The 26,868-nt window shown below is 48.8% G+C and overlaps 1 protein-coding gene across 3 annotated transcripts in view; it reads right to left on the bottom strand.

The window, feature by feature from the left end:
* Positions 1 to 26,868, bottom strand: part of Jakmip3 (Janus kinase and microtubule interacting protein 3) — a 60,100-nt gene that overhangs the window by 10,667 nt on the left and 22,565 nt on the right. For 2 of the 3 annotated variants that reach the window (XM_035441282.1, XM_035441283.1), the window contains exons 3-12: positions 13,195 to 13,410; positions 11,768 to 11,887; positions 10,663 to 10,809; positions 9,954 to 10,085; positions 7,959 to 7,994; positions 7,210 to 7,269; positions 5,126 to 5,254; positions 3,643 to 3,771; positions 2,750 to 2,833; positions 1,422 to 1,484 (exon numbers count right to left, since the gene is read on the bottom strand). In XM_035441282.1, the coding sequence (XP_035297173.1) occupies positions 1,422 to 1,484; positions 2,750 to 2,833; positions 3,643 to 3,771; positions 5,126 to 5,254; positions 7,210 to 7,269; positions 7,959 to 7,994; positions 9,954 to 10,085; positions 10,663 to 10,809; positions 11,768 to 11,887; positions 13,195 to 13,410 (1,116 nt within the window). The remainder of the gene's footprint in view (positions 1 to 1,421; positions 1,485 to 2,749; positions 2,834 to 3,642; positions 3,772 to 5,125; positions 5,255 to 7,209; positions 7,270 to 7,958; positions 7,995 to 9,953; positions 10,086 to 10,662; positions 10,810 to 11,767; positions 11,888 to 13,194; positions 13,411 to 26,868) is intronic. The other variant, XM_035441284.1, reaches the window with a different exon arrangement.

Below are 26,868 nucleotides of genomic sequence, written 5' to 3' on the forward strand. Positions count from 1 at the left end.
AGGAGACCTACAAGGTGGACATCCTATAAGTGAGTCAATTCAGTCTGCTCTAGACCCTTCCATGGTGCTAGGTCTCATCCTGAGCATTTGGCAGCTTTGAAGGACCTGCAGGGCCGTAGCCACTCTGTGTCATCAAATTCCAGAAGAGAGCACAGGTGTAGGTGTGTGTGCTCATGCCTGTGTGTGATATGAACATCTACATGTGTGCATGTGGATGCCAAACGTTGAAACGGAGCATCTCCTTCAGCCTCTCTCCACTTTGTTTATTTGAGACAGAGCTTTAAATTTAGAATTCACTGATTCAGCTGGCCAGCAAGCTCCAGAGGCCCTCCCAGTGCTGAGAATATATAGACACACGCTGCTCCACCCAGCTTTGCATGAATGTCAGGATCCGAACTCAGGTCCTCAAACCTGCTCAGCAAGCTCTTTTCTGTCTGTCATCTCTTCAGCTTCCTGGAAAGCACAGATTTTTTGGCTTTTGGTTTTTGTTTTTTGATTTTTTGAGACAGGGTTTCTCTGTGGCTTTGGAGGCTGTCCTGGAACTAGCTCTTGTAGATCAGATTGGTCTTGAACTCACAGAGATTCGCCTGCCTCTGCCTCCTGAGTGCTGGGATTAACGGCGTGTGCCACCAATGCCCGGCGAGAGCACAGATTTTTAAATGGGCATGTGCATCTGGGTGTGCCCACAGGTGTTAAGTGTGGGTGTTAGTGTGTTCTACAAAGTGAAGTCACACCTCTCCTGTCTAGGCCTGCCTTGGGAAAGGTGTGTTGGCACCAGCCAACTGCTAAGAATAGTGTGGCTCTTCTCCCATGTTTTCTGATGTGTTCTAATTAGATAAAATGTTACAGCCAATAAAGCCACAGCCAGGGAAATGGAGTTGAGGGGTTTTTGTTGTTGTCGTTATTGTTTGTTTTGTTTGTTTGTTTGTTTGTTTTGAGTCTCCTGTTAGCAGAAACAACCAAGAGAGCCCATCGCTGACAGTACTATGAGACACTGCCCTACTCAAATTGCACAGTCAGGAACAAAGTCCAGCTTCACTTGGGGACTGGGGCTGGCTACAGGGGACACTCGAGGGAACTGAACTCTGAGGACGTTCAGTCTCATGGCAGACATTGCTAGAAGATCCTTGATCCACATGGCTTCTGACCAGATTGGTTCCAGTGATAGCTCCACCCATCCTTACGCATAAGCACAGCAGAGGTACTGCAATGGCTGTAGACACAGCTCTTTTGGACCTGGGAGAAGAAGCCCTGGTTTCCTCTTCCAGGAAGTGGGCTACCTTGGGCTGCTACGGGGTGAACCACAGAAAGGCCTTGAACTCGTGCCAAGTCTACCGCCAGCCCACAAAGTCTGCTACATACTCTGCAAACACAAAGAGGCATCTTTCCAGATGCTCACACAGCTGAGAGGCAGGGCATACCTTTTCTACAAGCTCTTGATTTCTTCCATACAACGCTTGCTTCTCCTCAATCCACTTCATATCCTTGAAAATGGAATTGAAATGCAGGCATGAATACCCTGCAGGAGACTACTGCAGGGCTACAGGAAATGCACATGCGCTCACATACACACACACACACACACACACACACACACACACACACACACGTGCTCACATGCGCTTGTGCATACACATTTGTACACACAGAAATCCTATAAAAAACACAAAACCAGAAAGCACAATATATAAACAGAAAACCTATAAGGTAAAAATTTAAAAGAAAGAAAAGCCCGGACAAAGTATTAGAAGACAAAAACCTCCAACAATACCATTGAATTTGTTTTGTGTTGACCATTAACTGGTGGGCATTCAGCCTTCCCTTAGGAGTGGTTTGTATAACTAGTGAGACTCTGATGGAAAAAAAACTAATTTCTCTTTGCAGTTTGGAGATCATCTCTGGGTTAGGGATGGGGGCTTGGGACATGGTGTTCTTATTCTTCCCTGCCCACTTTTCTTTTTTTAACATAAACATCAGCCACCTGGGACAAGGCCCAGCTGTGACGACTGGGCCAGGACCACATCTTGGTCTGAGAAGGCTGTGCATGTATGGTTTGAACACCATGGTGCAGGCTTACATGCATGGTGGCCATGGAATGGAGGCAGGTGGGTTCTGTGTGTCAAGAGACAACGGGTTCGACGTATCACTGAATTCTGGGACATTGGTCATGGAGTGTCTTACTCCTATTAACTAGCAGTTAGTATATTGAGAGCCACCTGGCATTGAGGCTAAACAAGGATCAGAGGAGCATGGCCATGGGACATGATCCCCCCATGGAATCGAAGTTCTGGAAGAGGTGTTCTGGTATGAGAAGGATGGATAAACACCTTAAGCCATTTGATTCCAGGGATTTGATGAGTCCCCAGAAACACAGGTCGGGGGCTAAGCCAGGAATAGCTTGAGACTTTTCCCTCTGATGTCTATGGGTAAGGTACATAGGACCTGAAGTTCCGGCCCTGGCTCAGAGCAACGGTGGGCAAACCGAGGAGATGCCTTGTTCCATGGGTAGGCAGATGCTTGCTTCACTCTCAGCTTGCTAGGGCATGAATTCTGGATATTAGAAACCGTGAAACACACTATACCTGCTCAGCTTTGCAGCATGCAGTGAATAATTCCTATATAGGTATGCGCTCACCCCCTCCATCCTTCTTGAACAGGAAACATGAAAACCACTGAGGGCCATGCCTCTTCCAGGACCCCCTAGTACAGACAGAAGATAGGAACCCCGCAAGAAACCCAAGGAACTCACCTGCCCCTGCTCAGCCAGTGCTTTTTCCAGGTCTTCCACCCGGGTCTGTGCTCTCTGTATTTCTGCTTGCAGCTGCTCACGGGTCTGTAAGAAAGGAGGAAGAATACATCAAATTTTCTCTAACAGCCCAGACGGACAGACAGACAGACAGACAGACAGACAGACTCAGAGACACAGGCTGCAGAGCACTCTGCCTCAGTCCAGTTAATTGATTAGTTGTGCCGTGTTTCCAAAACCTTAAGTTGCACAATTGCCTCTTGCCCTGCAGGATGAATAGGGTGAGTGTGGCCAACCAGGACCAAAACCTCACAGCATTCTGCTCAGGAGAGCCCCACCACCCGAGGAAGCAGCCTGTCTCCCTACTTACTGTACCAGCCACAGTTCTAAGGCAGCTGCCTCCAGAAAGCAGTGAGGGAGATCCCCTTTCCTGTGTCCTTCCCTGAGACTTGGTGCCCTCACCGCCTCCAATAGCTGGCAGAGAGCCCCTCTCCCAAAGCCTTGCTGGCCAGGGTTGCCTGGATGCTGCTGACTGATGTGACAGCTCCCTCATTGTTCTTAGCCTATCCCTGTGCCTTCAGAGGCGGCAAAGGCGGCATCATCCTACAGGATGAAGGTCCTGTGTACCCTGGCCATAGCCTTTAGCAAAAACAAGGATCCTCACCCATATCTATGCTGCCACCATCCAGGCCAGTTCCACCCCAAGCTCAAACCGACCTAGCCTCAGGTTCCATAACCCTGACTTTAATGGCTCTAGTGCTAAGACCCAGTGACTGTGGGATACAAGGAGCTTAGCTCAACAGTTTAAGCAAGTGGAGTGTCCCTGTAGAGCTTGGGGACAAGTGGGGAGGAACTGAGTGGGAGCTGGAACGTCGCAGAGTAGAAGTCATTTAGACCTTAACTTCTCGCTCTGCATCCAGTGTCCCACCGACTTGTTCCTGCAGTAAGGCATAGGCTCGCTGCAATGCCTGGTACTCCATGGTCAGCTGCCGGAACCTCAGCTCCGTCTCTTCCTTGGCCATTCCCTAGAGAAGCACACAGGCACCACACAGGCACCATCATGTGCAAAGAGAGATATAGTGTTAACCTGGGCCCCACACAGCAGCACCCCCAAACAGCCAGGCTCCACTCTTCCCAGCGAGGTATAGTGACTACTCTTTCTAAGAGGTGTGCTGGAGGAACTCTGCAGCCTGTGGGGAGGGGTACTACTTGGGACCCGGTGCTGCTTAAAGGGATTTTTCCTGGGAGGTGACCCTTGGCTACTGAGGTGGGTGGCTGAACTGGCCGTGATGAAGCCAGGTTAAGCCTCATTGGTTGGTAGCCAGTGACCAGGGGCTCAGTTGGAACTCCTATTGCCCTGACCTTGAGGGCTCTTTATGCCATAAAAGGCTCCCCTACAGCTCCGCTGGCAGAAATGTGTCGTGAGAAGTACACTGAGCTTTGGGAAAGGAGTACAGGGTCCCAGGTAGTACAGCCCCTTCCAGGCCTGTGTCAAGATTGTTTACCTCAGGCTCACATGAGTAGACTCACTCCTGGATATGTGCTTCTAGCTGCACTGTCACCTGCTGCCACAACCAGAGAGCAGACGCAAGTGGGTCTGCTGTTACCTTAGAGTCCTGGTGTGCCTCAGTTTGGAGAATAGGCCATTATCTAGGAGTGACCGAGTCCATCTTCCCTCCCCATCCTCCACCTGTTCCCCAAGGCTGGTGGTAATGGATGTGTTATGATAGCTTAGATTTCTAATCAAGTCCAAAGCCTTTGGGCCACACTCCAGCATCTACCAGGGCAGGCCATGTATAATAGCCTGGCCACTGGACCCGGTTAAGGTTGTGAACCACACTTCCTGCCCCGAGGGGCTGGCCATGCTAGAGCAGTCCCCACAAGGACAAATCCTGATTCTCAGGCCTGGGAGCTGAGATGATTGCTGAACTTGAGGTGGCCATCACTCTGGCAGGAGAGGCTAGCCAGACAGGATACTTGGCCTGTTTTTATACACTAAAAGGCTCCACTCAGAACACTGAAGCCATGATGTGCCTTGAAATGGTGTTGGCCTCTTACTTGGAGGTTCGGACCTTCCTAGGAAGCCTTTGAAGAGAGTGGAGAGCCCTGCGCAACACCATAAGGGGCTCTACTTGCATGGTGGGAGGAAGTATGACCAGACACTGGAGGCAAGGAGTGTCCCTCAGTAGCCACATACCCCAGCAATGTAAATGATGTTCCTTACTGTGCAAATAGAGGACTGCCAGGGGCAGGCCTGAAGATCCAAAGGGAGCAGCGTTCACATGAGACCTCCACCTGATCCCTTCCCCACCCAACTCAGTGCCTCACCAACTCCCTAGGGCTGGCTAGTCAAAGAACTCTGTGGGAGGCCCAAATTACCTCTTCCAGGTCATCTTCCGGGGTGCATGGGGTCTGGTCTGTCCTGTCAGTTTGATAAGAAATGGAAGAGCCATCGGATTCCAAGGAAGCTTCTTCGTCATATCCAAAGAACGTCTCCACAACAACCGGCTTCTGGCCCAAACGCAATGCATTAGTGCAAACCCACGCCAGGTGGGGCTGGCAGCCCTAGGCCACCTTCTGCCTTCTCTTCCTGTTGCCCAGGTGTGGGGTCACGGCTAAGTAGCTGTCCCCCCACTGGGCAGCCCCAGGACCATTCACCCCCTTCTATGTTTGCTGTCGTCCTTCAAGAAGGGCCGGGGCTGGTCTCCCATGGGCCAAGATGGAAGTCGGGGTATTATTAGCCAGCTTGGTTTTCCTGGAGAAAGGGTGGTGGAGGATAGATGGGGAAGTGGCAACGTGATCCCTGGATAAGTGGTTCCTGGACCTGACCTTCTTACCTGCTGAACTCATGCAGGGTGGACAGTGAGTTCCACGACATTCACTCTGCAGACACACGTCTCTGTTCTATCTGTCCTTGACAGATTGCACTAGAAGCCAAGCAAAGCCGGGTCCTCTACCAGCTAGTTTGAGAAACTCTTCCTTCAAGATCTTTAGCTTTGCTCATCTAGGTTTTAGGAGTATTACAAGGTCCTCATCTTCTTTGGCCACATCAGGGTCTCTTCCTTCCTCAACTGATTCTGAACTAGTGGTTGGCCATTGTGAACTTGGGTCTCTCTGTTGGTTGCTCTTCCAGAACCTTCCAGGAAAGCTTGAATCTGGGACTAGGAACACCAGGTGCCCTCACAGACTACATTTTCTAGCCCCTTTCCTCATGTCCCTTCCCACGTACACACATCTTACATCTCCCTCCTGTCTAGCAGCGCTCTGGGCTTCTCTCCCGTGATCTGACCGCTACCCTGTCTTTCCAGTTGAATAACCACCGAACACTTGCTTAGTGGAATCCTGCCCTTTCAGAAGGATTTCCCTGCACCCCAACTTTTTTCCTGTACCCTAGTCTTTCCCAGAAAACATGTAAGCCAAATAAACACAAACTTGAAGCAATTTCATCAAACCTCAGTCCCTCTGATCTCTGATTCCTAAACATAAACCACACAGGTGGCCTGGGCTCATCCTGTCACGTTGTCATCCTTTCTCTGAAGGCCTTTACTCCCCCCCACACCACCTCAACTCCTGCTGTCCTGCTGTGCTGGTGCTGCAAGAGCGTCTACACTGCAGACCCACCAGCCCCTTGTGTTTCAGCCTTCCACTGAGCAGTGCCCACCACACACTGGTGTCTGCTACCTGGCCCCAGACCTCCAATCCTCCAGACCTTTGGATTCTGACCTCCCTCCCCTTGAACACTGAGGCTACTGTGTGATGTTTTGGTGGAACAGGTCCCAGATGGGTCCAATGCCCTGACTGTTGAACTCAGCTGGCTGTGCACACTGCTGGGTGCACACTGAACACTGACCTTGTGAACTCATCAAACATCAACTCAGGGAAAATGTCTCACTGCCTGTCTTCACAACTATGAGACTCCCTGTCTACTTCTAGTCAGAGTTTCTTCCTCACATTTCACCTGAGTAATAGACTTAACACCACTGAGGGGTTTGAGCGATAAAGACAGTCAGGGCCTCTTTTTAACCCACTGAGTGTATCAGTGCTGTCTGTGGATGGGGGAGAGAGAGGGACTGGGGAGGGGGGAGGGAGTGGGGAGTAAGGGGGTTTGATATGATCAAAATACATTGTATAAATGTATAAAATTCTCAAAGAATAGATGGAAATTCTAAAACTACCCAGGGCTACAAAAACAAAAACAAAAACAAAACCCTGGAACACACTCCCAACTATAACCCCGCAACCCTCAGATAAGCAGGGTCCTTCTCTCCAAGGTAGGTTGGCCTGATCTCAGTTGACAAAATTTAAAATGATAAACAGAGGATTTGCTTTAAGTCCTACATGGGTTATTTCAGAGTGACGGTTTTTCATAAAATTTTCTCTTTATGTGCAAAAGAAGAAATTCACCCCTCTTAGACAGGTTTTAGGAGCTTGTACTTTATGCCTGAGTCATCCCCTTCTTTTACCTTGGGGAGTTTCGCCATTTTCTTTCTTTGTTTCCGATACCGCAACAGCTTATCACGCTCCTGCAAAACCAGTTGGAAAGGTCTCATTAGTAGTGGAATGGTTGTCTGGCAAGGTACACAGACGTAGGTTTGCACCATATCTTGTTGAAGGTGGTCTTGGGCATAAAGACTTCTTAAGGAGATCGTGGGTACTAGCAATCCTCTGTCAGCCTGAACCAAGCAAGCCCCTCGTAGGTGGGCCCTGGGCTTGTGAGAAACTGGACATTCAAGGAGGACGGATGCGCCAGGCCCCTTTTGCTGCATGGAAAGGAGCCCTTGCTTATGGAGAAATAGTTCCTGAGGCACTGGTCTATACAGTGCCTGATTCATTTTGGGAAGTTAGCCTGAGTCTTTGTGTTCTCACTGTCATGAGGGGAAGAGGGTCAGCCAACATAGCCTTTCATGTTAGTTGAGAGAAATTGGTAGGAGTGGCAAAGGTGGCCTCTTGGTTCTGGCCTTTAGGAAGTAAACTGCAAAATCATTGTAGCCGGTGCTGTGTCACCTGGGGCAGCTGTTCCTATATGACCCAAGAACTGGCTCCTAGGTGCCACTGCATGTTTTGGTCGGAGAGTACTACGGTAAGTCTCATTTAAGAAGCCACAGCTACTTCCGTCTAGACTATAAGAGGCTGTGGGCACAGAATGGGGCCACACAGCCACATGGGGCAAGGGGAACATGCAGCAAGCAGGGTGGTGCCCACCAGAACTTACCAACACACTCTTCACATAGCCTGCTGTCTCCAGGGTCTAGGGGAAGAAAACACCATGTCATACAGTGGACAGGGCAGACCTTGCTCTCCAGACACCAGAGAGAATGGACCCCAGAATCTCTGAACTCTAAGCTCAGAGTTACATGGCTGGTACAGGCCTAAGGGCCATGCACTGACTCCCCAGAGGTTGGTTTGGGCCCTAACACTCCTCTTCTGAGGACTCCCAGAACCTTCCAGATAAACCAGGAGTCTTTGTTCACAGTAGGTATCCTGTTACTCCCTCAGAGCAGGAAAGCAACCAGGATTCCAACCTTTTCCCATTGCTCCCATCCACCATCATTGCTGGGATTGAGTGAGAAAAGAACTCAAGTCCCCAGCAGGGCCAACAAAGGCCACCTCAGTGAGACTGCCCACTGTCTGGGGAATCGGGGAAAGGAGGGATTTTCATGTGTAGTATCATGGAAGCAGGTTTGGTCATTACAAGACAGGCCAGAGACAGAAGTCTGTGCCAGTATTCTGCTGCCACCTTCCAAAAGGCAGAGACCGACTAGAGGCAGTTCATTTTGAAATGGACTGGACTCAACCAGGATTCCAACAGGAAGCAGAAGGTACTCTGAAGATAGGGTGGAATCACTGGCATGGTAGCCCCCCAAAAGTGTCCTCAGCTCTATCTACCAAACCTGCAAATGGAACCTGATTTCCAAATAGGGTCTTTGAAGGTGTAATTACGTACAGATTCATACTAGATTAGGGTGGATCATAAACCCAGTGACAAGTTTCCTACAAGAAACAGAAGAGGAGGAAGCCGCGGTGGTATTGAGTGGAAAGAGAGGACCACAGCAGAGAACACTGGAGTCCACAGGGCTGCTCAGGGGAAGGAGTGGTCCCAGCCAGAGTGTGTGCATGGAGTACAGCATTTTGGACTTGTGTCCTCGGCCTCCAAAACGAAGAGTAAATAGATGGCATGTTCTTAAGCTTTCTGGCTATAGTGGTTTGTTATCAACATGGGCAGTGCTGCTGGCCTTGGACTTGAGGCCTGCAGTGTTAGGAGATTGGAGGCAGAGAGCTGTTTAAAGAAGGTCACTTTAAGTAGTGACTGTGAAGGAGGGGGAAGCTGAGGAGGCCCCACCAATGCATTCTCCCTTGCCCTCATTTCTACCCTAGAGAGATGAGGCAGAGAGCACAGAGAGGAGGGGGTGCGCAGCAGATGGTGGTGTGTGGCAACAGAGGACACGTGGGGGTTTTGGGCTGCGGTGCAGACAGAGGGCATGGACAGAAGATATATGGTGAGCAGAGTACAGCTCCAGAGGGGCACACGGTGTCAGGGAGCACAGCTCTTCAGTGGGTGCACAGGGCAGCAGGGGGCATGGCTCCAGAGGACACAGGGCAGCAGGGGGCATGGCTCCAGAGGGCACAGGGCAGCAGGGGGCATGGCTCCAGAGGACACAGGGCAGCAGGGGGCATGGCTCCAGAGGACACAGGGCAGCAGGGTGTATGGCTCCAGAGGACACAGGGCAGCAGGGGGCATGGCTCCAGAGGACACAGGGCAGCAGGGGGCATGGCTCCAGAGGGCACAGGGCAGCAGGGGGCATGGCTCCAGAGGATACAGGGCAGCAGGGGGTATGGCTCCAGAGGGCACAGGGCAGCAGGGGGCATGGCTCCAGAAGACAAAGGGCGCAGGGCAGCAGGGGGCATGGCTCCAGAGGACACAGGGCAGCAGGGGGCATGGCTCCAGAGGACACAGGGCAGCAGGGGGCATGGATACAGAGGGCACAGGGCAGCAGGGGGCATGGCTCCAGAGGATACAGGGCAGCAGGGGGCATGGCTCCAGAGGGCACAGGGCAGCAGGGGGTATGGCTCCAGAGGGCACAGGGCAGCAGGGGGCATGGCTCCAGAGGATACAGGGCAGCAGGGTGTATGGCTCCAGAGGACACAGGGCAGCAGGGGGCATGGCTCCAGAAGACAAAGGGCAGCAGGGCAGTGTAGCGATGCTCACCTTGGAAAGCTCGTCAATGAGGTTCTGCTGCTCCACAATCTGGAGCTTTAGGAAGTCGATCTCTCTCTCATCTTGACTTTGATCCAGGTCATTTAAGGAGCTGGGTCTCCGGATGATTCCAGCTTTCTGCCTCTGAAACACCAAACGCGGTGGGTAGAGTGACTGACCTGCAGGGCAAGAAGGGAGGACCTCCCTACTAGCCTGAGTGACAGTTGAGGTTTCCTTGCTGTGGGCAAAGCACTGTTCTGCTTGGGCTTGGAGCAGCCTGCAGAAGAGCACCGGGAAACTGAGGCCTATATCTTGGTCATACATCAGGCCCCAGACAGCTTCCCAGATAGCCCAGACAAACCACCTGAACTATCCGAGGAGGTGGGCTATTGGCTGGAAGGGCTAATGAGATGCCGCCTGTGACATCCTGTTGAGTCACTTACTCTGGGACTTTCAGAGCCTGAAGGAACAGGCAGACAGCGCTAACCACTCTGCAGTCTGGCTTAGTGTCAGAGGCAAGAGTGGAGTTTACCCTAGCTTGCTCAGCAGGCCTGGAGGTCCTGTACCTCTATACACAGGACCTCTTGCTCCCTTGTGTACGGGACTTCCGGGGCTATAAGCGACTTGCACGGCCTCTGGGTTAGAGGAGGACAGAAGAAATGAGGAGCTGCCTAGCTCTGCCGGGCGGGCGGTTGTTTCTGCAGACCCAGCAGGCACTCACCATCTCCGTGTTCTCCTGGGTAACGAGTTTCAGCTTGCTCTCTATGCGCCGCAGAGTGTGGGACAGGTCCTCGTTTTTCCGAGTGAGACGTTTGTTCCTATCCAGCAATGGCTTGTACTGACTTTCAGCCTCTCTCAGCCGCTTTAGCTGGAACAAGGTTTATTACATAACGTGAGCTTGTACGGGATGTAGAACTGATAGGTCTTTTATGCAAAGACAGCAAACTGACCAGTCAGAGAGCTGTGTCTTGGGGGGGGGGTGTGAGTGGGTGGGGCACGTGGATATGTGGAAGATCCCCAGCCCGCAGGCGCTCAAGTTCATGGTATAAAGTGGCATGGTGCTTGCATGGAGACTAGCATATGCCCGGTGTGCTGCACACTGTAGGGTTGTTTATAGCAATCTACTTACAGAGTAAATACAGTTCATGGATGGATAATATTGTTCAGGAAACAAAGCACAGAGAGAGGGGGGAAGGAAGAGAGAGAGAGAGAGAGAGAGAGAGAGAGAGAGAGAGAGAGAGAGAGAGACTTATTGTGCAGGATGAATGAAATTTTTGAAAAATATTTTTGATCCGTGGCTGCTTCACAGACACATGTGAAGCCTGTCAATACATAACTGTAGATGCAGAATATGTAGGTGAGGGAACCTATGGATAAAAATATCTATAGGTGCAGAACCTGTCTGTAGATGTGAGGCCTATAGAGTCAGAACCTGTAGGTGCAGAACTTTTGGGACACAGTGCAAAATGGAAAGTTTGGCCCAGGCTGCAGGGAGAGTCCCGCCGCTCCCTGCCCGCTTCTCACCCAGGTGAACCAGAGGCATCTCAAGAGATGGATCTCAGCTCACCTGCAGATGGAGAGAAAGATGCAGACCAGCAGGGTGGGGCCAATGCTCTGCTTAGCAGTAAGTGGGAGTGTGCTATGGCCCACCATGTGTTTTTGTTATAAAGTTTTATTGTAACATGACCAAGAAGCCTTGAGGAAAGGCTGTCCCTTGACACCGTCACTCCTCATTTCATAAGGGATTCAAGTATGGTACTTCCACCTCTCCCCCCCAGACTGCAGTCCTAACCTACGGAATACAAAGCCCCCTACCAGCTACTCACCAGCTCATTCCTCTCTTCGGACAGCAAGGCATTGCGGTCTTCCAGTTTCCGGATGATAGCACTTAGCTCAGCGATTTTAAGTTGAAAGCGCCTGGCATCCTTTTCATCCAACTGCTGTTCCTAAAACAAAAATCAACTGCAAATAACTGTTCCTAGATGCAACTTTTTGTGAACCCCAACCCAGCTGGAGACCAACACACTTCTGCATTGTGACTGCCTTTGCTTCCCAACGGCTGCTGGCAGGGCCCCCTCCTGGCAGAGGCAGTTGGCCTGGAGCTCATGCACTACACCCAGCAAGATGGGAAAGCAAAGATGTCTGCAATATGCAAATGTGGCGGGTGAGGGCGTGCAAGTATGGAGCCCAAGTGTGGCTGAGGACCAGCCGCATGCTTCCTCTTGGCCACAGCCCAGCTGTGCCTTCCAGACGGGCCTGCCCTGCCAAGCAGCAAGTCACTCTCAAATGATGGCATTCCTTGTAGACTTTCTACAGTTGTTTTCCTGAGAAGAGGGCTCCCTCGAATTGAGTTTCTAAAACTCACTTTTGGAACTACAGGGATGTTTAAAAAAAATGAATGAAAATATTCTAATGCACATTTGGAATCTGGCATTATTGCAGTGGTCTGTACAGAACCAGGGCATGCTGGGAGTTGGTTCTAACTCAGGTAAGCCATTTGTAATATGATCACAAATGATATCATCCAAAGTCCATGGCCCAAGGCTGGATCAGCTCAAACTTCTGTCCCTGAATCAAAGAAGAGGATGTCCAGGAAGACACTGGACGTGGCTCAAATTCCTCATTCAACAGGTGCAGGAGAGGCTGGGGACCAAAGACTTAGAGGGCTAGCATTGAGGGTCTCCCAGGGTACTGCAGACCACCACAGAGAATCTGAATGAGGAGTGTGATGAAATGAATATTCTTGCCGTTATACAGTTGCTGGCTGCCCCACAAGGTTACTAGCAGACTAAGGAGGAGCAGAAAGTGTCATGGTCACATGATAAGCGGGTGGGCAGTGACTGGTGATGCTGGTGCTAGCAACAATCGCAAGAGGGGCCAAGCCAGAGACATGGGGGAGGGGGAGCTGGAGCCCGTGCACAGGGGATGGAAGGGAAGGAGTTCATGCTTGGAGTGGGTCCTCCCCACCAACCAAGGGCAGGCCACGACCAGCAAGTGACCTTTAGCAACCTGTGGCCCAGGAGGCAACAAGATCAGTGCTCCTACTGGGCTGACAAGGGAGGGAGACAGTGTATCAGCCCTCCTGGACAGAGCCAGGTAAGTAGGGGCTGGCTGTACAGGGTCTGGGGCAGGAGAAGCTGGCTGGGTACATATTCTGGTCTTCCCATGGAGCTGCTGCATTGGGTCATACAGCTACATGGCACTATGTGTCTACGACTCGGGGCTGGCTGAGACGAGACCTGGGGTTGCTTACAGGGCTTCCTGAGTGGTCTGAGGCATCTCCTGCACCGCTTGCATAAGGAAGTTCCCGTCTGGGGCTGCCTGGGTGCCGCTCAGCCTCTTTGGCCTGGGAAAGCTGCTCATCTAGAGCCTCTTTCTGGAGCTGCAGTCTCTGGGCATGCCCGGCTTGAACCCCTAACTCTCTTTCCAGCACGAAGACTGCTCTGTCTTTAAATCTTATCTCCTCCATCTACAAGGAGAACAGAACACAATCACACCGCGCAGGCAGGGTACAGATCTGCAGTTACCATAGAAACAGGCAGAGTGGTGTTAGGAGGATAAAGTCCCTGGGACGGTAGCCCCACCAGTGAGTATCTTGGGCTCTGGGACCGGAAGCAAAAGCAGACATTCTGGATGAGAGATGGGCACCCATGCTGTTCAGTACCCCAGCCCTGGGCCACCCAAATCCAACTGGCTCACCCTGGGCTGGTCCCAGTGAGGAGTCCCTTCTAGAGGCCCAGACAACATGTGTCCTTGCACTGCCAGTCAGGGTGACCCATCAAGAAGCCCCCATCCCTTGCTGTACATGTCCATGGTAATGGGCATCACTGGGCAGAGTTGAAAGACCTGCAGTTCCTGCTTCCTGAAGTACAATGGGCAAAGCAGAGATTCACCCTGACATATCCACACCTGCCACTAAGGGTATGGTGGACAAGATTCTTCTTTGCAATAGGTAGGAGGTGGACCAGGATCTGAAGTATAGCCAAAAGCTGAAGACTGCACAGCCATGCATTTCCAGGTCACATATACCCCCTGTGAATCTTGTTGAAGGCTAAGGCTTTTAGGATAGGGTAGGGGCAGCTGGACAAGCAGGCTCCAGAAGGCAACACCCACCATATCTATCCTGCCACAGCCCCTGGACACTGCTGGGCTAGTGGTGGCCCTTCCACCTTCCCCAGAGGGCAGTGTGCTTTTTGCTCAACCTAATTATGGCAACAGGAAGCCCTTTGGGACATGGATGCTACCTGTATCCTGGGTCTCATACTGGAGCTGCCCAAGCAGGTCCATGCTCTGCCTGAGGCTGCCTGGATGGGGAGGAAAAGGAGGGACCTGGGTTCTGTAAGTATCATAACCAGCACTAGGTTTGTAACAGGGCAACATTGAGGGGAGCAACTCAATTCAAAACAGATTTCCAAAGACAGCTTCTTTGCTTGCTGTTTAAGGCTTAAAAATGCCAACAATAAGCCAGTCTGTGCTGAAGTTAGCTGGAAACACAGACGGATATGTAATTAACCGAGGCCACAAATTCCAGGGAAGCCATGGGCAGAACAAGATAAAAGAAAGCCTTACTGGCTCAATTCCTGTTCAGTGGTGCACGCCATGGTGCTGAAAGGGTAACATGGTCGATCAGGGAAGCAGAACGGCTGGGCTGGTAAACATAAAACCTTATGAAAGCAGCTAGGTTCTGAGGCTAGGTTCTCATCCAACCATTCATTAATAGTCTCCTTTGAGAATCTAAACAGAAGAGCCCCTGTGCAAGCAAGAGATGGCGGTCTGAGCATCTGGTTTGATCGAAGGCAGCCCTGCGTTTGAGGTCAATAGGCACAGGATACCCATGTGGAGATTGGTGACTGGATCTCCCAAGTCTGTGGTTTTCTCACTCAGTAGTGTTTGTTTGTTTGTTTGTTTGTTTGTTCTTTTCTTGTTTTGTTTTTTTCAAGACAGGGTTTCTCTGTATTGCTTTGGAGCCAGTCCTGGAACTCCCTCTGTAGACCAGGCTGGCCTCGAACTCACAGAGATCCGACTGCCTCTGCCTCCTGAATGCTGGGATTAAAGGCGTGCGCCACTACTGCCCAGCACTCACTCAGTGTTAAACTGAACCTGTCTGAACCTTTTGTCTCCTAATCATGCTGGGATAGATCTACAAGCCTTCATGGGATGAGAGCATTATCTGCAGTATGCGGGGCCCTGTCCAGATTAGGACACTCTACCTAGCAGGATGGCTCCTCACTCATGGCAGGCACTACTATATGTACTGGACCACAAAGAACAAGATGGCCCTGGACACCCCAGCAAACAGCACAGGGTTCCTGTCCACATGTATACTGGTGCCCACAAATGTCACTCCCTTTCTGTGAGGGGGTGCTAACCAAGAATGACTTGTGTCATTACAGGTTGGAAGCTGGGGCTCCTAGGCTGATGCTGCCCCTCCCTCCTTCCTTCTCTCCCCTTCTCCCATATAGTTTTTGGGTCCATAGGGCAGGGTACCTTCCTTTGGGTCCACATCCATCCCTACGTCTGGCAAGTAACCTTCCTGTGAGTCTAAACTAAGGGGTTTCTAGTGCATGTCCCCACCACTAAACCTAGGAGTCTCAGTAAGCCTGGAGGAACATGTCATTTATGCTACTGTCTCTCCTAGATAGCTGATACCACACGCCAGCACATGTCCCCTCCTGAACCCATCCACTCTGCACCAGAATCATGTACAAATGAAACCACATGTCCTTGCTCCTGTGATGGGAACACCCTTTCTAGGCTGAGATTCAGGATCATACTGGAGCCTGCTGGTTATCACCAGGATTCATCCTGCGCTTTGCCACTCTCTTGCCCTAATTCTCAGTTACAGACATTATCTGGAAACCACAGAGGGGTTCCTGGAGACTGAGTTTCCAGGAAGGGGTGTTCAGAGGGATGCCTGTCCAGGACTTACAGTGCCTCAGATCCTGACTCAAGGAGTATGCTCGTTAGAATGCTCCCCCTATGTGTCCTGCATCAGAATGTCTTGGGACCCTGTCAATAGGCAGATACCCACCCTCAGGCATAGAGGTAGAGCTAAGGGGTAGCTCCCCTGTTCCCCGGCTGGCTGACATAGCTGACAGTAGACATGATCTACCCCTGCCCTGACACACTCAGAATCATTCCTCCATTTATACCCCAAAATGGCCACCAGGCATGCCTGCCACCCAGGGCACACCTCCCACCGTGGTGGGTCCACCACAGCTGTGGCTGCTTCCATCTGAGTTGACTCCGTTGTTAGGACAGGCACCTGCTACTCAGTGCTTCTCACTGAAGACAGAGGGCGCTCACGCCCTGTCTTCTTCCAGTGGCTCTCCAGGTTCTTTAGATGACCCCCAACAGCCTTCTGGCACCAGCAAATGCTGCTATTCAGCAGGGTGTGTGGGAGATGAGAAAGGACATAGTGCTTTGTAGTGGGGCTCATTTCCCTAAAAGCTGGTCCTGGGGGGGCTTAGTCATGTGGTGAGAACTGGGAAGAACCCTTGAGGGTTGAGGGTGAGAAGAGAGATGGGAGAGAAAATGCTGACCAGATGGAGAGCCTGGTGGTGGCCCAGGTGCAGCCTAGACAGCAGAGGGTATAGAGGGACTGACTAGCTGAACTGAGCTGGGGATGCTAGAATAACATCTAATGCAGCTTCAAGTTATCCTCAGAGGCAGTCTGGGATTGGGTATGGTGAGAGCTAATAGGACATTCTAGGCTTTACACATGCCCCACACTCAATGTTCCAGAGACACAGGAGAATTTGTGGCATGGTGAAGAGCTTGCCACAAGTTGCTGAGAACTTTAATATGGACAGAATGTCCAGCTGTCCACAATCCTGTGACAGTTTTTCAACAGAATGACAATGGTGGATCCCACTAGACTCTTCTAGAAAAGTCCTTTGCAATGTTTTTTCCAGACATGGAGGGGAAGTTGGCACTACACTTAGCCTTGCACAGTCAGCAACTCTGTGTGCTAAAAAAGCCACAGTACAGCAGTGGGATGCTGGGGACAGGGAAGCATATGGGAACTATGGCCCAGCCTGTCGTTGGGGGTCTCCCTCCCTGGAAACAGCTAACCTTGGTGAGTGGGATGGGCATTTGGCCAGAGGCTGAAAAGGCTGCTTCAGAATCCACACACTGCACCATAAACAAGAACTTCAGGGTTATGAAGGTGAAACAGATCCACTCTAAAACCAACCAGACCCAGAGGGAAACTCATTCTGCACAGCTACAGAAACACTTCCCCCAGTGTCCGGGATGTACCAAATGGCAACACTTGTTGGAAAACATGGAAGAGTAGCAACCGTGGAGATAAATCAGATGTAAAAGCAGGCCGGGAGATGAATGAGATATTAGAGTTAGCAGAACAGAACCTGAAGGAAATAATTGTTAAACTGTTTTTCTTGGGGATGGAGAGACTGACTGTTCAGTGGTTAAGAGCACTGACTGTTCTTCCAGAGGACCCCAGTTGAATTCCCCACACCCACATGACAGCTCACAGCTGTCTGTAACTCCAGTTCCAGGGCATCTGGCACATGCAGGCAAACACCAATGCACATAAAGTAAAGATAAACAATTTTTAAATGTTTTTCTTCCCAGATGTGAGGGCACACATTGGTAATCCTAGTAGCTGGAAAGTAGAAGAACAATTAGAAGTTCAAAGCCATCCTCAGCTGTATAACAAGACTACAGGAAGCCTGGGCAACGTGAGACCCTATCTCAAAAAAAAAAAAAAAAAAAAAGCCTAGAGAGCTGGTTTGTGGGTAAGAAGATGTGTTGTATTTGCTTGAGAATCTGAATTTTGATCCCTAGCACTGATGTAAAAAGTTGGGTGTGGCCATGTACACCTGTAACCTCAGTGTTGTGTGGAGAACAAAGACAGGATTGCTGGGGCTTGCTGGCCTTCAGCCTGTCTCCAGGTTCAGTGGGTGACCTTGTCTCAAGGAAATGGTGTGCAATGTAATACAACTGGGTACCTGATATCCATCCTCCTGTTGCTTCCATATGCATTCAAGGACACATGCACCCATGCACACATGTGTACAAGCAGCACACAGGATACACTCATCTCATGCACACATGTGTACATGCAGCATACACAGTACACTCATGCAGACATGTATACATGCAGTGCACACAGTACACTCATGCACACACAAATATAAATTTAAGTCACATATTAGTATTTTCATAGATGTAGAAAATGGTAAAATGCAATTCAGTCGAGAATTATAATTATTAGCATAATTGGATTCAATAGAATCACAACCCCACGCCGGGCACACAACCCCACGTTGGTGGCGCACGCCTTTAATCCCAGCACTCGGGAGGCAGAGGCAGCCGGATCTCTGTGAGTTCGAGGCCAGCCTGGTCTCCAGAGTGAGTGTCAGGACAGACTCCAAAGCTACACAGAGAAACCCTGTCTGGAAAAAACAAAACAAAACAAAACAAAAAATCACAACCCCAGGATAAAAACAAAAAGTCATAGAAAATATCCAGGAGGTAAGGAAAGAAAAGAATTGCTTAAAAAGGAGTGGGGCGGGGGCTGGAGAGATGACTCAATGGTTAAGAGCACTGGCTGCTCTTGCAGAGGACTCGTATTCAATTCCCAGCACCCACACGGCAGCTGTCTGTAACTCCAGTTCCAGGGCTAGTGACACCGTTACACAGACATATGTGCAGGCAAAACACCAATGAACATAAAATAAAAATGAATTACATTTTAAACGGAGTGGGTCTAGTTAAGATGTCTAATACGTGTGACTGGACTGAGAGGGAAGGGGGGAATATTTTCCTACAGAATGGTTAAGAATTTCTCAAACCCACTGAAAGACATCGTTTCAGATTCAAGAAGCTCCACTGGCCCTCAGTAGTGGAGTGGGGAGGAGAGGGGAAAGCAGGCCTAGGAAGAGGGGGAGGAGGAGAACTTAAACCATCATAGACTCCTCGGACATTAGAGGTGTAGTCAGAATATTAAGAGAAATTCTAATGTCAAAAAGGTTGTATGAATTGGACACATTCCTTAAGAAACACATTTTTACTAAACTTGACACAAGAAGTAGAAAATATGCAAAGGTTTATTAAATAAATTTTGTTCATAATTTGAAATATTCCACAAAAGAAAATTCTAGTCCCAATGCTTTACTAGTGAATTTGTCCAAACACTGGAAGAAGAAATATACTACCACTGCTACTACTACTACTACTAATAACAATAATAAAAGAAACTCGAAGCAGAGGTGGTGGTGCACACTCGGGAGCCTGTGCACTCAAGAGTGGTGAGTTCAGGGCCAGCCTGGGCTACAGAGCAAGACTCTGCCCACCCCTTCAAAAGCTCATAAGGAGAATAGAAAAAAGATGTTCCTAAAAATCATTCTATAAAGCCAGCCAAATTGAGATGGCACAACTTGGCAAGAATCCTATGATAAAGTGGGAGGAAATCCTCAAAACAGTGATGAAAAACAAAACAATGCATCATGGCCAAGTAAGATTTATCCCAAGGATGTCAGGTGGAGTGTGCATTTACAAAACAATGGATGTAACGTAATCTCTCTCCGCGATGAGATAGAGTTTTAATGAGCCCACACCGTCACCTGAGTTTATGCAGCGTAAGCACTTGATGAGATTTCATAGCCGTTCATGGTAAGAGTCTTCAGCAAATTAAAGTCTCAGGGAGTTTCCTACTCTCATCAAGAGCTTTTACTAACCACCATGCAGCTGACAGCACCTCCAGTGATAGGCACATGCGGGTGCCTTGACCTGAGATTAAGGAGAGAATAGAGCCAGAAATAATCTGCAAAATTCTACTTGTGATCTGAAGCAGCACACTAAGACAAGAATAGAAATCAAAGCATGAGAGTGGGAAGGAAGGATCACACTGTCTTCATCCATGGCGATATGAATACACACATAGAAAACATGGGGTTTCTTTGGTGGGGGGGGGCTAAACCCAGGGCCTTGCACATACAGGCAATGTTCTATCACACTGATATAACCTTAACCCTCTTTCGCTTTTTATGTTGAGACAGGCTCTCACTAACTTGTCCAGGCAGGACTTGAAGTCACAACCCTCCTCTTTAGGTTCCCTGAGTAGCTGGGATTATATGCCTGCGCCATCAGGCCTGTCTGTCCATTGCAAACCCAAAGCCAAGCTACTCATAGGCTATTAGAATTACCAAGTGAAGGCTGCAAGGTTCAAAATGAGTTTAAAAACCGATGATATTTCTGTATATCAGCAGCAAAAAATTAGAAAAGATATTTTAAAATGTAAAAAAAGCAATGGAAAGTCAGATATCACCAAATATCAAATACAAAGAAATCCAGCCTGAGAAGGAAAGACCTAGAGAGAGCTACATGAAGCGTGGCTGAGAGAAATCACAGAAAAACCGCAGGACAGCAGACTACATCTCTTCCTAAAGGTGGGGAGAAACGCTTTTTTGTGGAAACCAATGCACTGATGGATCCAAATGGTACAGGGAAATTAAGATCATATCATAGGAGATAAAGAGCAAAGCTGGAGACTTTACACTTGGTGAGATGCCAAGACTTACTTCATGGCGACAGGATTAAGATAATGTGCTAAAGACATAGGGTAGAAAAGCAGACAGGCTTCTATAAGGTCAAAAACAACCCACAGCAGTAAGGACACACGGTATCAGGCAGAATGAGACTGCCATTAACGGGAGATGCAGACTTCCCAAAAATTAGTCCCACAACAGCAGACATTCACAGAGCAAGTAAGGAACCACTTCGTACCATTTACAAAAGCAGGTATCACGTGGACTACAGAACGAAACAGTATCCTGCCCGGTGACAGCATAGGAGTGATCACATGACCTTAGGGCGGGTAAAGGATTTTTAAGCAGGACACAAACGGCACATTGAAAGAACTGACGGGTTGCACCTCCTTGCTATCAGGAGCCATACTCATCCACAGATGTCGCTGGGGTGTCTGGGGCAGCCACACTGAGAAGACTGCTGTGCTAGCCAGAATACAGAGAGAAGTTACCAAAAATTGATCAGGAAAAACATTCTCCAGATTAAAAGAGCCAATGTATGTGAACCGGGGCTTTACAAAAGTCAATGGCATATGGGTGGGAAGGTGGCTCTCTCTACTGTCACAAAGCTGCAGTGCTGGCTGTGGTCCCAATGCAGGATAAAGGGGGCCCTGCCCCCTGGAGGGTTGGGAGGAAGTGGGCTCACCCGCTCTGGTCAACTAAGTGCTCTGAGGTTGACACTGGCTCTTCCTATGGCCAAGTGGATAGCAGGAGAAGCCAGTATACAAGGACACCTAAGGACATGATCGGGATACTTGCAATAGCCCAAACCTGAAGCTGTGAACTCCTTTAGAAAAGAATGGCCAACACAGCGCCGGATTGCCAGGGAATATGCTGGTGTGGTTTCCAGGAAGTTGGGAGAAGCAAGAGAAATATGTGGGAAGGGCATCTCTGGAAAGTGTTTGCAGGTACTGAGTCTCTTAATTCAGTGGTAGGTGCAGTCTCTGTACAGTCCTCTGGAATTGTGCCTTTGCTGCATAGCAGTTATCCCTCAGTCTAAACGTGGTGGATGGAAAGGCAAGTATGGGTGCCCAGTGCTCAACTCCAGCTATGTCTGGGTACAGTCTGTCTACACATTGATGTTTTTAAAGGCTCTTGATCTGCCTAAGCATGTTCCAAATCAGCATCTTCAGTAGGCATCTGCGGCCAAGACCTTGCCCCTAGGATCTTACCTCGTCTTGAACAGGAGTGGTTGCTGGGATATGTTCCCCAGAAGTTAGACAAATCAGCTGTAAGAATGGCAGCTGGGCTATGGTGGCTTAAATTGAAATCGTGGACTTTTGGCAAAACCAGAAGCATTGGTGGAAAGCACTCAGGGACTTGGGGAAACTGCTGTCGCATCTGGTGGTGTTGTTTACAAAAGGAACTAGTGTCTGCCTGCTCCATCCGAGAAGAGGGACTCCATGCCTTTCTGACCACCTCCCCGAGACACATATCCTTGGTGGAACAAAATTATGGAAACCCAAGCTCAGGCCCAGCCCTCCACCAGGCACCTTGTGGTGCCTTGGGGATTGGCCTCACTTTTATAGCTTTCTTTATAGGGTTTTCATTAGTGCTATATATTAGCACACCACATTAGGTAACTGCTCTAACGGCTGGGCAGAAGGGGCTAATATTATAAACCACAGACTTTTATGAGGGAGAGGAAATTGCTTTTGGTCTGTAATTCCTCTGTTTTATAGAGTTGTGAATAACAGCCCGAGGTTGTATTTTAGAAAATGCACTCTGTGTGCAACTGCTGTGTGCTTGCACAGCAGAACCCTCCCAGACTCGACAGCAACACGAATGCTCCAGTGCTCAGCACAGTCCCACCCTTGGCATGTCATGGGCTGGAGGCTCTGAGGAAGGCAGAACTGTGAGGTGGCAGCTGTCCCCATCTGAGATCACAGTGAGCCTGTGCAGGATGCTCCAGAACCTTTGAGAATGAGAATCCCTGCCCCTTCCACTTTACTATGACATTACTGAAAATTTGGCCAAGAAAGCCACCAGGGACAGCTTACCTAGTAGCAAGGAGTAGAATGTACACAGATGAAACCAAGGGAGCCATGCAGGACCCACCCATTACCAGAGAGGGTCTGTCTTGAACTCCCTTGCAGGGCAGAAGTGGACAAATAGTTCTGACTCTACACTCCCCACTGTAGGGGAAGCTGTAGCCACGCCTTCTTAGGGGCTGGCTACAAGAGTACCTGAGGGCTTGTGAGGGCATGGTCAGAGTGAGTAGGGGGACTGCGTTTTCGGTTTCGGTTTCTCTTTGCTTCTTGCTGTACAGACTACCACCGGCTGGCTGGTTCGCTCTGTAAGTAAGGCTTTTCCCTATTAAATACCCTTATATTTCTACCTGACTCCGTATTGGTAATTTCTTACTATATCTGGTGTCAGAAGTGGGATATTGGAAACCCACACCCCATTTGGGACAGGCTGTGGGTTCCATCGGGCCCGCCGCCTAGGCCGGGAAAGCACCCTCTTTCCACAGGCGTTGCCGGCTAGCAGCTGACCCACGGCAGCTGTGCTGCTCAGTCATCCACCCAGTTTCTAGCTGCCTAGAGGTGAGTAAGTTTCGGCTTTCAGCAGAGGCTTCCCCTTGCGGCAGAACGGGAAAGCCAAAGCTGAAAAGCCGTATACTAAGATAAGCGCAGCCGCTTTTGTAAGGTGCGGCTGAAAAGCCGTATACTCTCTAAGATAAGCGCAGGTGCTTTTGCGACCGCTCTCCACTGCTGACCGACTGCTGCCAAACGCCTCGGAATAACTGAACGCCTGTGCTACCTGCTGGTCAAATATATTTACTGCATCTGGAGTAGAAATCAGGTAAAATCATGGCGGAATATTTATCATTTGCTGAAATTGGTAATGTTTTTGCTTATTACGTGAATTCACTGTTTGAGGAGGATGTTAATGTGCCAATTACTGGCCTATATGCCATAATGACAGTTAGCTTGCTGGTACAAATAGTATTACTAGCCAGAGGACACAGGAATAGGGATAAGGATAACCTCACCACCTGCTTGCAGGAAATAACAGCTTTACGATTAGGTCAGACCACAATTGTGCAACAAGTGGAACAGAAATTGGATGATAAGCTTGGCTCTGTGTCCAATACACTAAAGACAGAGCTGTCTGATGAGATACAGCGTATTTATGATAAGATAAACACAGAGAGATCCTCCATGTCTGAGGCCTTAGAGGCTAGGCTGTCAAAAGACCATGACCAGCTAAAGAATATCTGTAGCCAGCTAGAAACTCAGATAGGCAATGTTACTCATCAACTAGACAAAACGGTACAAAATACCCAACATAGGGTTAAAGAATTGGACAATGCCATTCAATCAGTTATTGAAACATCCAAGGTAGCAGATCAGAAATTTGAGTCTAGATTTGAATGTTTGGAAGATAATTTACAGTACAGGGCTGACAGATTACATAGGTCCATACGGTCAATTGCTGAGGACTCAAAATCAGCAAATCATGACCTGGAATCTAGACTCCAATACCTAGAAGGCAGTTTCCATGCCATCCAGATGCTGTCTAAGGATGATCGTATGAAAGACCTGGAAAAACGTGTAGATAAGCAGTTAGAGCAATTTACAGATTCACTAACGTGCTTGGAATCTTTTATGATTAAGGAGATTGAAACTTTTCAAAAGGATATCATTACTAGGCTTAAAGATCAGTGGGATGCATCAGAAGCAAAATCACTCCAATCCCAGGCACCTACTCCACCCAGGTATCCTCAGGGTTCCAATGGGCTACTGCTCTTAACTCTGAAAAAGCTGATTCTGTTATTATACACCTGCTAGAGGTGATGGCAGTTATGGATATACCTACACAAATAAAAACTGACAATGCTCCAGCATATGTCTCTACGAAATTGGAACAATTTTTCAAATATTATAACATAAAGCATGTTACTGGTATACCACACAATCCTACAGGACAAGCAGTGGTTGAGCAATCTAATAGAACACTTAAGGAGATGCTCAACAAACAAGCTTAGAAGACTAAACCCCCCAAACATAGGTTACATAATGCTTTATTAACACTAAACTTTCTTAATGCCAATAAAAAAGGACAAACAGCTACAGAAAGACACTGGACTACGAAAAAAACTACTAAACTCAATCAGCCAGTATACTTCAAAGATGTACTAACCTCTACATAGAAACCAGGACATGTATTACGTTGGGGTAGGGGTTTTACATTGGTTTCTACAGGAGAAGAAAAATTTTAGATACCATCAAAGTTGATCAAGATTCGACTAAAAAAGAAAAAACCTCTCAACGAGGACAAATAACAGGTATTCTACTAAGGTATATCTTATAAACTAAATAAAAACCTCCCAAAGAAAAGGGAAATGTTTTGCTTTTATCTTCACAGGAAAACTCATCTTCAAAAGGCAAAGGACACTACATGGGTAGATACTTAAAAAGACAAGGTAGCTATAACCATCAAATAGAAGGAATGTGCCATACGGTAAACTTTACAGCTGTCTCTCAAAAAACTCTATTTCTCTTTATTTCCTAGTCCCTATTCAATTAAACCAATGCTGGACTTAGAGATGGATTTGGCTTTCCTCCTCTAAAATCCAAGCACATTATTTAACTAAGCTTTAGTGTTTCTGTGTTGTATCAAGAAGCCAATTGATGTAATACAGAATAAAAGAAGAATTTGGGGACTGTCTTTGTCTTTTCTTGGATCTTTCTCTCAAGGTGTACACCCTTTCATAATTGTTATGCTCTCATGGTTACATTCCCTAGCATGTGTACATACACAAACAAACATTTCTCTGCTAACTGTTTATGTTTGAGTCCCACACAGCCAATAAAGACCTGCCTGACAGCAATCCCTGGACACCCTGAAAAGAAAATGGGCCACATCTCCTCGACTGCACTGGATCCAACTTGCTCCATTTCAACTGACACTCTGGCCAGAGGTTCGGGTACTGACTTCAATCAAGTTGAGGATTTCAAGCGAGACCTTCAATCAAGTAAATCCCATCTACTAACATTTTCTTTCTACAGGACCCCATATGACTATCAACGTCCCATTTCAGCAGGAAGTAACTTGGAGAATGCTACGCCCCCTTTCCCCATTGTTGTCACTTAGGATAGTGTATATACCTAGTTAGGAATAGCTTCCTATTGTTTATGACTTTAGGGTTTAGTTAAAATAGATAGTTATCTTCTTAAGTTTTAATCCTCTTTTAGACTAAAAGGGGAATTGTAGGGGAAGCTGTAGCCACGCCTTCTTAGGGGCTGGCTACAAGAGTACCTGAGGGCTTGTGAGGGCGTGGTCAGAGTGAGTAGGGGGACTGCGTTTTCGGTTTCGGTTTCTCTTTGCTTCTTGCTGTACAGACTACCACCGGCTGGCTGGTTCGCTCTGTAAGTAAGGCTTTTCCCTATTAAATACCCTTATATTTCTACCTGACTCCGTATTGGTAATTTCTTACTATACCCCACACTGTGACTTTCTAGGCAAAAGTGAGAAGATTGCTGAACCTAGATAGGAGTCACGAAGTCCCAGCCGTCCAAGCCATACCCTACACTGGCTAGATGTGTCTTGAGTATTTATTGGTGACATCTTGGCCATGCTTCCTTTTGTATTCTCTCCACCAGCCTTTCTCTGAGGCTCCTGAATTCTACTAGGCCACATCCTAGCCCATCATTTTGGTCTCTGGGTTCAGCACTCTTCTGGCTCTGATGACAGGTGTGGCTCAGCCTGACCCCAGTTCAGAATGTAACAGTCAGCTGGGTACCTACTGTAAGCACTACATCAAACACACTTGAATTATAGTTGGACAATGTCACTGGTCATGGCAGAGAGACAGAACTTCAAATTATAGCACCTGCTTTGGTGGCTCTAAGATGAACCCAGAACCTTTCAGTCCCCTTCCCCAGCCTGCTTATTCCAGAACACCTGTAGATGGGATCTTAGTCTACCGTGTTCTGCCCCCAGGGCCTGTGCTTGTGCCTCCACAGCAGCCCAGTGTAGCACTGTCCACTGACTGATGCCCCACTCCTTTTGGGGGCTGCGGCCCCTGTTCAAGTGCTCTAGCTTAGATCACACATGAAGGGGTGACATCGGTCTGTGAAAGGCTTCCAAGGCCACTGGTTCCTTCAGTACCACCACTCCTGACCTGGAGTTCTTGGCCTTTATCACACTGCACTGGTCGAAGACTCCAGCTAACCAGTGTGTTCAGTGAAGAAATGACAGTCTCTGCCAGATAGTGCAAAGAACATAGACAGTTAAATGTTTTCAAATGTAACTGGGGCCAAGGTCTCTCCATGGGGAAGGCCCCTAGAGCCCCAAGCTTATCTTGCCTGTGGGGCTTGTTGATATCTCCCTATGAGAGTGAGCTGAGCCAGTCTGCTGCCTAGGGA

Source organism: Cricetulus griseus, chromosome 3, assembly GCF_003668045.3.
Source record: "Cricetulus griseus strain 17A/GY chromosome 3, alternate assembly CriGri-PICRH-1.0, whole genome shotgun sequence".
NCBI lineage: Eukaryota > Metazoa > Chordata > Mammalia > Rodentia > Cricetidae > Cricetulus > Cricetulus griseus.